This window comes from Dama dama, chromosome 26, assembly GCF_033118175.1.
Source record: "Dama dama isolate Ldn47 chromosome 26, ASM3311817v1, whole genome shotgun sequence".
Taxonomy (NCBI): domain Eukaryota; kingdom Metazoa; phylum Chordata; class Mammalia; order Artiodactyla; family Cervidae; genus Dama; species Dama dama.
In genome coordinates, this window is record NC_083706.1 from 14,357,930 (window position 1) to 14,373,037 (window position 15,108).

The 15,108-nt window shown below is 37.9% G+C and overlaps 1 protein-coding gene across 1 annotated transcript; it reads right to left on the reverse strand.

Annotated features, from left to right (window-relative positions):
• Positions 1 to 12,344: 12,344 nt before the first annotated feature.
• On the reverse strand, positions 12,345 to 14,098 carry LOC133047295 (elongation factor 1-alpha 1). The gene has a single exon (XM_061130473.1). The coding sequence runs from the start codon at positions 14,028 to 14,030 to the stop codon at positions 12,642 to 12,644; it is 1,389 nt and encodes a 462-aa protein (XP_060986456.1). The 5' UTR covers positions 14,031 to 14,098; the 3' UTR covers positions 12,345 to 12,641.
• Between the last annotated feature and the right edge of the window lie 1,010 nt (positions 14,099 to 15,108).

Sequence of the window (15,108 nt, forward strand, 5' to 3'; positions counted from 1 at the left end):
GAGTATGAAACGGTCTGAAAAATAGGAGGAGCATGAAGTGGTGTTGAAAAACATGAAGAGCCTGAAAATGTGTGAAATATATGAAGAGCTTCAAAAGGTGTCAAAAATATGAGGAGCATGAAACGGTCTGAAAAATAGGAGAAGCATGAAGCGGTGTTGAAAAACATGAAGAACATGAAAAGGTGTGAAAAATATGAAGAGCTTCAAAAGGTGTCAAACATATGAGGAGCACGAACCGGTCTGAAAAATAGGAGGAGCTTGAAGCTGTTTTCAAAAATATGAAGAGACTGAAAAGGTGTGAAAAATATGAAGAGCTTCAAAAGGTGTGAAAAATATGAGGAGCATGAAACGGTCTGAAAAATAGATGCAGCATGAAACGGTGTTGAAAAACATGAAGAGCATGAAAAGGTGTGAAAAATATGAAGAGCTTCAAAAGGTGTGAAAAATATGAGGAGCATGAAAAGGTCTGGAATATAGGAGGCACATGAAGCGGTGTTCAAAAACATGAAGAGACTGAAAAGGTGTGAAAAATATGAAGAGCTTCTAAAGGTGTCAAAAATATGAGGAGCATGTAACGTTCTGAAAAACAGGAGTAGCATGAAGTGGTGTTGAATAACATCAAGAGCCTGAAAAGGTGTGAAAAATATGAAGAGCTTCAAAAGGGGTGAAATGCATGAGGAGCATGAAACGGGCTGAAAAATAGGAGAAGCATGAATTGGTGTGGAAAAACATGAAGAGCCTGAAAAGGTGTGAAAAATATGAAGAGCTTCAAAAGGTGTGAAAAACATGTGGAGAATGAAACGGCCTGAAAAATAGAAGCTGCATGAAACGGTGTGGGAAAACATGAAGAGCCTGAAAAGGTGTGAAAAATATGAAGAGCTTCAAATGGTGTCAAAAATAGGAGGAGCATGTAACGTTCTGAAAAATAGAAGGAGCATGAAACGGTGATCAAAAACATGAGGAGCCTGAAAAGGTGTGATAAATATGAAGAGCTTCAAATCGAGTCAAAAATAGAAGAAGCATGAAACGGTCTGAAAGATAGGAGGAGCATGAAACGGTGATCAGAAACATGAAGAGCCTGAAAATTTGTGAAAAATATGAAGAGCTTCAAAAGGTTTGAAATTCATGAGGAGCATGAAACGGTCTGAAAAATAGGAGAAGCATGAAGTGAAGTGGAAAAACATGAAGAGCCTGAAAAGGTGTGAAAAATATGAAGAGCTTCAAAAGGTGTCAAAAATATGAAGAGCATGAAACGGTCTGAAAATTTGGAAGATCATGAGCGGTGTTCAAAAATATGAAGAGCCTGAAAAGGTGTGAAAAATATGAAGAGCTTCAAATGGTGTCAAAAATATGAGAAGCATGAAACGGTCTGAAAGATATTAGGAGCATGAAACGGTGATCAGAAACATGAAGAGCCTGAAAAGTTGTGAAAAATATGAAGAGCTTCAAAAGGTGTCAAAAATATGAGGAGCATGAAACGGTCTGAAAAATAGGGGAAGCATGAAGTGGTGTGGAAAAACATGAAGAGCCTGAAAAGGTGTGAAAAATATGAAGAGCTTCAAAAGGTTTGAAATACATGAGGAGCATGAAACTCTCTGAAATATAGGAGGAGCATGAAGTGGTGTTCAAAAAGATGAAGAGCCTGAAAAGTTGTGAAAAATATGAAGAGCTTCAAAAGGTGTGAAAAATATGAGGAGCATGAAACGGTCTGAAAAATAGATGCGGCATGAAATGGTGTTGACAAACATGAAGAGCCTGAAAAGGTGTGAAAAATATGAAGAGCTTCAAAAGGTGTCAAAAATATGAGGAGCATGAAACTGTCTGAAAAAAGGAAGAGCAAGAAAGGGTGTTGAAAAACATGAAGAGACTGAAAAAGTGTGAAAAATATGAAGAGCTTCCAAAGATGTGAAAATATGAAGAGCTTCAAAAGGTGTCAAAAATGAGATGAGCATGAAACGGTCTGAAAAATAGGAGGAGCATGAAACGGTGATCAAAAACAAGAGGAGCCGGAAAAGGTGTGAGAAATATGAAGAACTTCAAAAGGTGTGAAATTCATGAGAGCATGAAACTTTCTGAAAAATAGGAGGAGCATGAAGTGGTGTTCAAAAACATGAAGAGTCTGAAAAGGTGTGAAAAATATGAAGAGCTTCAATAGGTGTGAAAAATATGAGGAGCAGTATACGGTGTGAAAGATAGGAGAAGCATGAAGCGGTGTTCAAAAACATGAAGAGCCTGATAAGGTGTGAAAAATATGAAAAGTTTGAAAAGGTGTCAAAAATGAGATGAGCATGAAACGGTCTGTAAAATAGGAGGAGCATGAAGTGGTGTTGAAAAACATGAAGAGCCTGAAAAGGTGTGAAAAATATGAAGAGATTGTAAAGGTTTCAAAAATGAGATGAGCATGAAACGGTCTGAAAAATAGGAGGAGCATGAAGTGGTGTTGCAAAACATGAAGAGCCTGAAAATGCATGAAAAATATGAAGAGGTTCAAAAGGTGTGAAATACATGAGGTGCATGAAACTCTCTGAAAAATAGGAGGAGCATGAAGCGGTGTTCAAAAACATGAAGAGCCTGAAATGTTGTGAAAAATTTGAAAAGCTTCAAAAGGTGTCAAAAACGAGATGAGCATGAAACTGTCTGAAAAATAGGAGGACCATGAAGTGGTGTTGAAAAACATGAAGAGCCTGAAAAGGAGTGAAAAATATGAAGAGTTTCAATAAGTGTCAAAAATATGAGGAGCATGAAACGGTCTGAAAAATAGGAGGAGCATGAAACGGTGATCAAAAACATGAAGAGTCTGAAAAGGTGTGAAAAATATGAAGAGCTTCAAAAGGTGTCAAAAATATGAGGAGCATGAAACGGTCTGGAAAATAGGAGGAGCATGAAGCGGTGTTCAAAAACATGAAGAGTCTGAAAACGTGTGAAAAATATGAAGAGCTTCAAAAGGTGTCAAAACTATTAGGGACATGAAACGGTCTGAAAAATACGAGGAGCATGAAGTGGTGTTGAAAAACATGAAGAGCTTGAAAAGGTGTGAAAATTATGAAGAGCTTCAAAAGGTGTCAAAAATATGAGGAGCATGAAACGGTCTGAAAAAGAGGAGAAGCGTGAAGCTGTGTTTAAAAACATGAAGAGCCTGAAAAGGTGTGAAAAATGTGAAGAGCTTCAAAAGGTGTGAAAAATATGAGGAGCATGTAAAGGTCTGAAAAATAGAAGCAGCATGAAATGGTGTTGAAAAACATGAAGAGCCTGAAAAGGTGTGAAAAATATGAAGAGCTTAAAAAATGTGAAAAATATGAAGAGCTTCAAAAGGTGTCAAAAATGTGAGGAGCATGAAACGGTCTGATAAATAGGAGGAGCATGAAGCGGTGTTCAATAACATGAAGAGCCTGAAATGGTGTGAAAAATATGTCGAGATTCAAAACGTGTCAAAAATATGAGGAGTATGAAACGGTCTGAAAAAAGGAAGAGCAAGAAAGGGTGTTGAAAAACATGAAGAGACTGAAAACGTGTGAAAAATATGAAGAGCTTCCAAAGATGTGAAAAATATGAAGAGCTTCAAAAGGTGTCAAAAATGAGATGAGCATGAAATGGTCTGAAAAATACGAGGAACATGAAGGTGTTTTGAAAATCATGAAAAGCCTGAAAAGGCATGAAAAATATGAAGAGCATCAAAAGATGTGAAAAATATGAAGAGCATCAAAAGATGTCAAAATGAGATGAGCATGAAACGGTCTGAAAAATAGGAGGAGCATGAAGTGGTGTTGAAAAAAATGAAAAGCCTGAAATGGTGTGAAATATATGAAGAGCTTCAAAAGGTGTTAAAAATATGAGGAGAAAGAAACGGTCTGCAAAATAGGAGGAGCATGAAATGATGTTCAAAAACACGAAGAGCATGAAAAGCTGTGAGAAATATGAAGAGCTTCAAAAGGTGTGAAAAATATGAGGAGCATGAAATGGTCTGAAAAATAGGAGGAGCATGAAGCGGTGTTCAAAAACATGACGAGGCTGAAAAGTTGTGAAAAATATGAAGAGCTTCAAAAGGTGTGAAATAAATGAGGAGCATGAAACGGTCTGAAATATAGGAGGAGCATGAAGCGGTGTTCAAAAACATGAAGAGCCTGAAAAGGTGTAAAAAATATGAAGAGCTTCTAAAGGTGTCAAAAATATGAGGAGCATGAAACGGTCTGAAAAACAAGAGTAGCATGAAATGGTGTTGAATCACATCAAGAGCCTGAAAAGGTGTGAAAAATATGAAGAGCTTCAAAAGGTGTGAAATTCAGGAGGAGCATGAAACCTTTCTGAAAAATAGGAGAAGCATGAAGTGGTGTGGAAAAACATGAAGCGCCTGAAAAGGTGTGAAAAATATGAAGAGCTTCAAAAGGTGTTAAAAATATGAAGAGCATGAAACGGTCTGAAAATTTGGAGGATCATGAGCGGTGTTCAAAAACATGAAGAGCCTGAAAATGTGTGAAAAATATGAAGAATTTCAAATGGTTTCAAAAATATGAGAAGAATGAAACGGTCTGAAAGATAGATGCGGCATGAAATGGTGTTGAAAAACATGAAGAGCCTGAAAAGGTGTGAAAAATATGAAGAGCTTCAAAAGGTGTGAAAAATATGAGGAGCATGAAACGGTCTGAAGAATAGAAGCAGCATGAAACGGTGTTGAAAAACATGAAGAGACTGAAAAAGTGTGAAAAATATGAAGAGCTTCCAAAGATGTGAAAATATGAAGAGCTTCATAAGGTGTCAAAAATGAGATGAGCATGAAACGGTCTGAAAAATAGGAGGAGCATGAAACGGTGATCAAAAACAAGAGGAGCCGGAAAAGGTGTGAGAAATATGAAGAACTTCAAAAGGTGTGAAATTCATGAGAGCATGAAACTTTCTGAAAAATAGGAGGAGCATGAAGTGGTGTTCAAAAACATGAAGAGTCTGAAAAGGTGTGAAAAATATGAAGAGCTTCAATAGGTGTGAAAAATATGAGGAGCAGTATACGGTGTGAAAGATAGGAGAAGCATGAAGCGGTGTTCAAAAACATGAAGAGCCTGATAAGGTGTGAAAAATATGAAAAGTTTGAAAAGGTGTCAAAAATGAGATGAGCATGAAACGGTCTGTAAAATAGGAGGAGCATGAAGTGGTGTTGAAAAACATGAAGAGCCTGAAAAGGTGTGAAAAATATGAAGAGATTGTAAAGGTTTCAAAAATGAGATGAGCATGAAACGGTCTGAAAAATAGGAGGAGCATGAAGTGGTGTTGCAAAACATGAAGAGCCTGAAAATGCATGAAAAATATGAAGAGGTTCAAAAGGTGTGAAATACATGAGGTGCATGAAACTCTCTGAAAAATAGGAGGAGCATGAAGCGGTGTTCAAAAACATGAAGAGCCTGAAATGTTGTGAAAAATTTGAAAAGCTTCAAAAGGTGTCAAAAACGAGATGAGCATGAAACTGTCTGAAAAATAGGAGGACCATGAAGTGGTGTTGAAAAACATGAAGAGCCTGAAAAGGAGTGAAAAATATGAAGAGTTTCAATAAGTGTCAAAAATATGAGGAGCATGAAACGGTCTGAAAAATAGGAGGAGCATGAAACGGTGATCAAAAACATGAAGAGTCTGAAAAGGTGTGAAAAATATGAAGAGCTTCAAAAGGTGTCAAAAATATGAGGAGCATGAAACGGTCTGGAAAATAGGAGGAGCATGAAGCGGTGTTCAAAAACATGAAGAGTCTGAAAACGTGTGAAAAATATGAAGAGCTTCAAAAGGTGTCAAAACTATTAGGGGCATGAAACGGTCTGAAAAATACGAGGAGCATGAAGTGGTGTTGAAAAACATGAAGAGCTTGAAAAGGTGTGAAAATTATGAAGAGCTTCAAAAGGTGTCAAAAATATGAGGAGCATGAAACGGTCTGAAAAAGAGGAGAAGCGTGAAGCTGTGTTTAAAAACATGAAGAGCCTGAAAAGGTGTGAAAAATGTGAAGAGCTTCAAAAGGTGTGAAAAATATGAGGAGCATGTAAAGGTCTGAAAAATAGAAGCAGCATGAAATGGTGTTGAAAAACATGAAGAGCCTGAAAAGGTGTGAAAAATATGAAGAGCTTAAAAAATGTGAAAAATATGAAGAGCTTCAAAAGGTGTCAAAAATGTGAGGAGCATGAAACGGTCTGATAAATAGGAGGAGCATGAAGCGGTGTTCAATAACATGAAGAGCCTGAAATGGTGTGAAAAATATGTCGAGATTCAAAACGTGTCAAAAATATGAGGAGTATGAAACGGTCTGAAAAAAGGAAGAGCAAGAAAGGGTGTTGAAAAACATGAAGAGACTGAAAACGTGTGAAAAATATGAAGAGCTTCCAAAGATGTGAAAAATATGAAGAGCTTCAAAAGGTGTCAAAAATGAGATGAGCATGAAATGGTCTGAAAAATACGAGGAACATGAAGGTGTTTTGAAAATCATGAAAAGCCTGAAAAGGCATGAAAAATATGAAGAGCATCAAAAGATGTGAAAAATATGAAGAGCATCAAAAGATGTCAAAATGAGATGAGCATGAAACGGTCTGAAAAATAGGAGGAGCATGAAGTGGTGTTGAAAAAAATGAAAAGCCTGAAATGGTGTGAAATATATGAAGAGCTTCAAAAGGTGTTAAAAATATGAGGAGAAAGAAACGGTCTGCAAAATAGGAGGAGCATGAAATGATGTTCAAAAACACGAAGAGCATGAAAAGCTGTGAGAAATATGAAGAGCTTCAAAAGGTGTGAAAAATATGAGGAGCATGAAATGGTCTGAAAAATAGGAGGAGCATGAAGCGGTGTTCAAAAACATGACGAGGCTGAAAAGTTGTGAAAAATATGAAGAGCTTCAAAAGGTGTGAAATAAATGAGGAGCATGAAACGGTCTGAAATATAGGAGGAGCATGAAGCGGTGTTCAAAAACATGAAGAGCCTGAAAAGGTGTAAAAAATATGAAGAGCTTCTAAAGGTGTCAAAAATATGAGGAGCATGAAACGGTCTGAAAAACAAGAGTAGCATGAAATGGTGTTGAATCACATCAAGAGCCTGAAAAGGTGTGAAAAATATGAAGAGTTTCAAAAGGTGTGAAATTCAGGAGGAGCATGAAACCTTTCTGAAAAATAGGAGAAGCATGAAGTGGTGTGGAAAAACATGAAGCGCCTGAAAAGGTGTGAAAAATATGAAGAGCTTCAAAAGGTGTTAAAAATATGAAGAGCATGAAACGGTCTGAAAATTTGGAGGATCATGAGCGGTGTTCAAAAACATGAAGAGCCTGAAAATGTGTGAAAAATATGAAGAATTTCAAATGGTTTCAAAAATATGAGAAGAATGAAACGGTCTGAAAGATAGATGCGGCATGAAATGGTGTTGAAAAACATGAAGAGCCTGAAAAGGTGTGAAAAATATGAAGAGCTTCAAAAGGTGTGAAAAATAAGAGGAGCATGAAACGGGCTGAAGAATAGAAGCAGCATGAAACGGTGTTGAAAAACATGAAGAGCCTGAAAAGGTGTGAAAAATATGAAGAGCTTCAAAAGGTGTGAAAAATATGAGGAGCATGAAACGGTCTGAAAAATGGGAGGAGCATGAAGCTGTGTTCAAAAACATGAAGTGCCTGAAAAGGTGTGAAAAATATAAAGAGCTTCAAAAGGTGTGAATTACATGAGGAACATGAAAAAGTCTGATGAAAAGGAGGACCATAAGGCGGTTTTGAAAAACATGAAGAGCCTGAAAAGGTGTGAAAAATATGAAGAGATTCAAAAGGTGTCAATAATATGAGGAGCATGAAACGGTCTGAAAAATGGGAGGAGCATGAAGCTGTGTTCAAAAACATGAAGAGCCTGAAAAGGTGTGAAAAATATGAAGAGCTTCAAAAGGTGTGAAAAATATGAGGAGCATGAAACGGTCTGAAAAATGGGAGGAGCATGAAGCTGTGTTCAAAAACATGAAGAGCCTGAAAAGGTGTGAAAAATATGAGGAGCATGAAATTGTCTGAAAAATAGGAGGAGCATGAAGTGGTGTTCAAAAACATGAAGAACCTGAAAAGTTGTGAAAAATATGAAGAGCTTCAAAAGGTGTCAAAAATATGAGGAGCATGAAACGGTCTGAACAATAAGAAGGGCATGAAGTGGTGTTCAAATCATGAAGAGCCTGAAAATGTGTGAAAATTATGAAGAGATTCAAAAGGTATCAAATATTTGAGGAGCATGAAACGGTCTGAAAAATAGGAGGAGCATGAAGCGGTGTTGAAAAGCATGAAGAGCCAATAAAGGTGTGAAATATATGAAGAGCTTCAAAAGGTGTCAAAAATATGAGGAGCATGAAACGGTCTGAAAAATCGGAGGAATATGAAGCGGTATTGAAAAACATGAAAAGCCTGAAAAAGTGTGAAAAATATTAAGAGCATTAAACGGTCTGAAAAAGAGGTGGAGCATGAAGCACTGTTGAAAAACATGAAGAGCCTGAAAAGGTGTGAAATATATGAAGAGCTTCAAAAGGTGTCAAAAAATTTAGGAGCATGAAACGCTCTGAAACATACTAGGAGCATGAAGCGGTGTTGAAAAGCATGAAGAGCCTGAAAAGGTGTGAAAAATATGAAGAGCTTCAAAAGGTGTCAAAAATCTGAGGAGCATGAAACGGTCTGAAAAATAGGAGGAGCACGAATCGGTGTTCAAAAACATGAAGAGCCTGAAAAGGTGTGAAAAATATGAAGAGCTTCAAAAGGTGTCAAAAATATGACGAGCTTGAAAAGGTGTTCAAAATCATGAAGAGCATGAAAATGTGTGAAAAATAAGAAGAGTTTCAAATGGTGTCAAAAATATGAGGAGCATGAAACTGTCTGAAAAATAGGAGGAGCATGAAATGGTGTTCAAAAACATGAAGAGACTGAAAAAATGTGAAAATTATTAAGAGCTTCAAAAGGTGTGAAAAATATGAAGAGCTTCAAAAGATGTGAAAAATATGAGGAGCATGAAACGGTCTGAAAAATAGGAGGAGAATGAAACTGTGTTGAAAAACATGAAGAGCCTGAAAAGGTGTGAAATGTATGTATAGGTTCAGAACGTGTCAAAAATATGAGGAGCATGAAACGGTCTGAAAAATAGGAGAAGATTGAAGCGGTGTTGAAAAACATGAAGAGCCTGAAAAGGTGTGAAAAATATGAAGAGCGTCAAAAGTTGTCAAAAATATGAGGAGCATGAAACGGTCTGAAAAATAGGAGGAGCATGAAAAGGTGTTCAAAAACATGAAGCGCCTGAAAATGTGTGAAAAATATGAAGAGCTTCAAAAGGTGTGAAAAATATGAGGAGAATGAAGTGGTGTTCAAAAACATGAAGAGCTTGAAAAGGTATGAAATATACTAAGAGCTTCAAAAGGTGTGAAAAATAGGAGGCACAAAAAGCAGTGTTCAAAAACATGAAAAGCCTGATAAGGTGTGAAATATATGAAGAGCTTCAAAAGGTGTCAAAAGTATGAGGAGCATGAAACGGTCTGAAAATAGGAGGAGGATGAAAGGGTGTTGACAAACATGAAGAGCAAGAAAAGGTGTGAAAAATATGAAGAGCTTCAAAAGGTGTCAAAAATATGAGGAGCATGAAATGGTCTGAAAAATAGGAGGAGCACGAATCGGTGTTTAAAAACATGAAGAGCCTGAAAAGGTGTAAAAAATATGAAGAGCTTCAAAAGGTGTCAAAATATGAGGAGCAAGAAACGGTCTGAAAAATAGGAGGAGCAAGAAACAGTGTTGAAAAATATGAAGAGCCTGAAAATGTGTGAAATATAGGAAGACGTTCAAAAGATGTCAAAAATATGAGGAGCTTGAAACGGCCTGAAAAATAGGAGGAGAATGAAGAGGTGTTGAAAAACATGAAGAGCCTGAAAAGGTTTGAAATATATGAAGAGCTTCAAAAGGTGTCAAAAATATGAGGAGCATGAAACGGTCTGAAAAATAGGAGGAGCATGAAGCGGTGTTGAAAAACATGAAGAGCCTGAAAAGGTGGGAACAATATGAAGAGCTTCAAAAGGTGTGAAAAATGTGAAGTGCTTCAAAAGTTGTCAAAATATGAGGTGCATGAAACGATTTGAAAAATAGGAGCAGCATGAAGCGGTTTTGAAAAACATGAAGAGCCGGAAAAGGTGTGAAAAATATGAAGAGCTTCAAAAGGTGTCAAAAGTATGAGGAGCATGAAACGGCCTGAAACATAGGAGGAGCATGGAAAAGTGTTCAAAAACATGAACAGCTTGAAAAGGTGTGAAATATATGAAGAGCTTCAAAAGGTGTGAAAAATAGGAGGAGCATGAAGCGTTGTTCAAAAACATGAAGAGCTTGAAAAGGTGTGAAATATATGAAGAGCTTCAATAGATGTGAAAAATAGGAGGAGCATGAAGCTTTGTTCAAAAACATGAAGAACATGAAAAGGTGTGAAAAATATGAAGAGCTTCAAAGGGGAAAAAATATGAGGAGCATGAAACGGTCTGAAAAATAAGTGGAGCATGAAACGGTGTTGAAAAACATGAAGAGCCTGAAAATTTGTGAATAATATGAAGAGCTTCAAAAGGTGTCAAATATATGAAGAGCATGAAACGTTTTGAAAAATATGAGTAGCATGAAGCGGTGTTCAAAAACGTGAAGAGCCTGAGAAGGTGTGAAAAATATGAAGAGCTTCAATGGTGTCCAAAAAATGAGGAGCATGAAACGGTCTGAAAATTGGAGGAGAATGAAAAGGTGTTCAAAAACATGAAGAGCCTGAAAAGGTGTGAAAAATATGAACAGCCTCAAAACGTGTCAAAAATATGAGGAACATGAATCGGTCTGAAAAATAGGAGAAGCTAGAAGTTGTGTGGAAAAACGTGAAGAGCGTGAAAACATGTGAAAAATATGAAGAGCTTCAAAAGGTGTCAAAAATATGAGGAGCATGAAACAGTCTGAAAAATAGGAGGAGCATGAAGTGGTGTTGAAAAACTTGAAGAGCCTGAAAAGGTGTGAAAAATATGAAGAGCTTCAAAAGTTGTCAAAAATATGAGGAGCATGAAACGGTCTAAAAAATAGGAGCGACATGAAACGGTGTTCAAAAACATGAAGAGACTGAAAAGGTGTGAATAATATGAAGAGCTTCAAAAGGTGTCAAAAATATGAGAAACATGAAACGGACTGGAAAAAAGGAGGAGCATGAAACGGTGTGGAAAAACATAAAGAGCCTGAAACGGTGTGAAAAATAGGAAGATCTTCAAAAGGTGTGAAAAATATGAGGAGTATGAAACGGTCTTAAAAATAAGAGGAGCATGAAGCGGTGTTGAAAAACATGAAGAGCCTGAAAATGTGTGAAAAATATGAAGAGCTTCAAAAGGTGTGAAAATTATGAAGAGCTTCAAAATGTGTCAAAAATGAGATGAGCATGAAACGGTCTGAAAAAAAGAAGGAGCATGAAGTGGTGGTGAAAAACAAGAAGAGCATGAAAAGGTGTGAAATATATGAAGAGCTTCAAAAGGTGTCAGTAATATGAGGAGCATGAAACGGTCTGAAAAATAGCAGGATCATGAAGCGGTGTTGAAAAACATGAAGAGCCTGAAAAGGTGTGAAAAATATGAAGAGCTTCAAAAGGTGTCAAAAATATGAGGAGCATGAAACGGTTTTGAGAAACATGAATAGCCTGAAAATATGTGAAAAATATGAAGAGCATAAAAATATGTGAAAAATATGAGGAGCATGAAACTGTGTTCAAAACATGAAGAGCCTGAAAAGGTGTGAAAAATATGAAGATCTTCAGAAGGTGTTAAAATTGAAGGCATTTCCCCTGAAATCAGGAACAAGACAAGGGTGCCCCCTCTCACCACTACTATTCAACATAGTGTTGGAAGTTCTGGCCACAGCAATCAGAGCAGAAAAAGAAGTAAAAGGAATCCAGATAGGAAAAGAAGAAGTGAAACTCTCACTGTTTGCAGATGACATGATCCTCTACATAGAAAACCCTAAAGACTCTACCAGAAAATTACTAGAACTAATCAATGAATATAGTAAAGTTGCAGGATATAAAATTAACACACAGAAATCCCTTGCATTCCTATATACTAACAATGAAAAAACAGACAGAGAAATTAAGGAAACAATACCATTCACCATTGCAACAAAAAGAATAAAATACTTAGGAGTATATCTACCTAAAGAAACAAAGGACCTATACATAGAAAACTATAAAACACTGATGAAAGAAATCAAAGAGGACACAAACAGATGGAGAAACATACCGTGTTCATGGATTGGAAGAATTAATATTGTCAAAATGGCTATTCTACCCAAAGCAGTCTATAGATTCAATGCAATCCCTATCAAGCTACCAATGGTATTTTTTTTTTTTTTCTCATTAAACTTTTTTTAATGGGTCTCAAATTCTGTGACAGATTTTTGGTCAAGGTGTTTTCATTAAAAAGTACTGATTTTAAAAACTAATAACTTAAACTGCCACACACAAAACATATGGTCCACAAAAACATTCTCCTTTCCTTCTGAAGGTTTTACGATGCATTGTTATCATTAACCAGTCTTTTACTATCAAACTTAAATGGCCAATTGAGACAAACAGTTCTGAGACCGTTCTTCCACCACTGATTAAGACTGGGGTGGCAGGTGTTGGGGATAATATTCATTTAGCCTTCTGAGCTTTCTGGGCAGACTTGGTGACCTTGCCAGCTCCAGCTGCCTTCTTGTCCACTGCCTTGATGACACCCACAGCAACTGTCTGTCTCATGTCACGCACAGCAAAACGGCCCAGGGGAGGATAATCAGAGAAGCTCTCGACACACATGGGCTTGCCAGGAACCATATCAACAATGGCAGCGTCACCAGATTTCAAGAATTTAGGGCCATCTTCCAGCTTTTTCCCAGAACGACGATCAATCTTCTCCTTCAGCTCAGCAAACTTGCAAGCGATGTGAGCTGTGTGACAATCCAGCACAGGTGCATATCCAGCACTGATTTGGCCTGGATGGTTCAAAATAATCACCTGAGCTGTGAAGCCAGCAGCTTCCATGGGTGGATCATTTTTGCTGTCACCAGCCACATTGCCACGACGGACATCTTTGACAGACACGTTCTTGACATTGAAGCCCACATTGTCCCCAGGAAGGGCTTCACTCAATGCTTCATGGTGCATTTCTACAGACTTCACTTCAGTTGTTACATTGACTGGAGCAAAGGTGACCACCATGCCAGGTTTGAGAACACCAGTCTCCACACGACCCACAGGGACAGTACCAATACCACCAATTTTGTAGACATCCTGGAGAGGCAAACGCAAGGGTTTGTCAGTTGGGCGAGTTGGTGGCAGGATGCAATCCAGAGCTTCAAGCAGGGTGGTTCCACTGGCGTTGCCGTCCTTACGGGTGACTTTCCATCCCTTGAACCATGGCATGTTAGCACTTGGCTCCAGCATGTTGTCACCATTCCAGCCAGAAATTGGCACAAATGCTACTGTGTCGGGGTTGTAGCCAATTTTCTTAATGTAGGTGCTGACTTCCTTAACAATTTCCTCGTATCTCTTCTGGCTGTAGGGTGGCTCAGTGGAATCCATTTTGTTAACTCCAACAATTAGTTGTTTCACACCCAGAGTGTAAGCCAGAAGGGCATGCTCACGGGTCTGCCCGTTCTTGGAGATACCGGCTTCAAATTCACCAACACCAGCAGCAACAATCAGGACAGCACAGTCAGCCTGGGATGTGCCTGTAATCATGTTTTTGATGAAGTCTCTGTGTCCTGGGGCATCAATGATGGTAACATAGTACTTGCTGGTCTCAAATTTCCACAGGGAGATATCAATGGTGATACCACGCTCACGTTCAGCTTTCAGTTTGTCCAAGACCCAGGCATATTTGAAGGAGCCCTTTCCCATCTCGGCAGCCTCCTTCTCGAACTTCTCAATTGTTCTCTTGTCGATCCCGCCACATTTGTAGATCAGATGGCCAGTCGTGGTAGACTTCCCTGAATCTACGTGCCCAATGACAACGATGTTGATGTGGGTCTTCTCTTTTCCCATTTTGGCTTAGGTTTAACGGTGGTTTTCACGACACCTGTGTCCTGGCGGCAAACCCGTTGCGAAAAACTACCAATGGTATTTTTCACAGAACTAGACCAAAGAATTTCACAATTTGTATGGAAATACAAAAAACCTCGAATAGCCAAAGTAATCTTGAGAAAGAAGAATGGAGCTGGAGGAATCAACCTGCCTGACTTCAGACTCTACTACAAAGCCACAGTCATCAAGACAGTATGGTACTGGCACAACGACAGAAATATAGATCAATGGAACAGAATAGAAAGCCCAGAGATAAATCCACGAACCTATGGACACCTTATCTTTGACAAAGGAGGCAAGGATATACAATGGAAAAAAGACAACCTCTTTAACAAGTGGTGCTGGGAAAACTGGTCAACCACTTGTAAAAGAATGAAACTAGAACACTTTCTAACACCATACACAAAAATAAACTCAAAATGGATTAAAGATCTAAATGTAAGACCAGAAACTATAAAACTCCTAGAGGAGAACATAGGCAAAACACTCTCTGACATAAATCAAAGCAAGATCCTCTATGACCCACCTCCCAGAATATTGGAAATATAAGCAAAACTAAACAAATGGGACCTAATGAAACTTAAAAGCTTTTGCACTACAAAGGAAACTATAAGTAAGGTGAAAAGACAGCCCTCAGATTGGGAGAAAATAATAGCAAATGAAGAAACAGACAAAGGATTAATCTCAAAAATATACAAGCAACTCCTGCAGCTCAATTTCAGAAAAATAAATGACCCAATCAAAAAATGGGCCAAAGAACTAAACAGACATTTCTCCAAAGAAGACATACAGATGGCTAACAAACACATGAAAAGATGCTCAACATCACTCATTATTAGAGAAATACAAATCAAAACCACAATGAGGTACCATTACACGCCAGTCAGGATGGCTGCTATCCAAAAGTCTACAAGCAATAAATGCTGGAGAGGGTGTGGAGAAAAGGGAACCCTCTTACACTGTTGGTGGGAATGCAAACTAGTACAGCCGCTATGGAAAACAGTGTGGAGATTTCTTAAAAAACTGGAAATAGAACTGC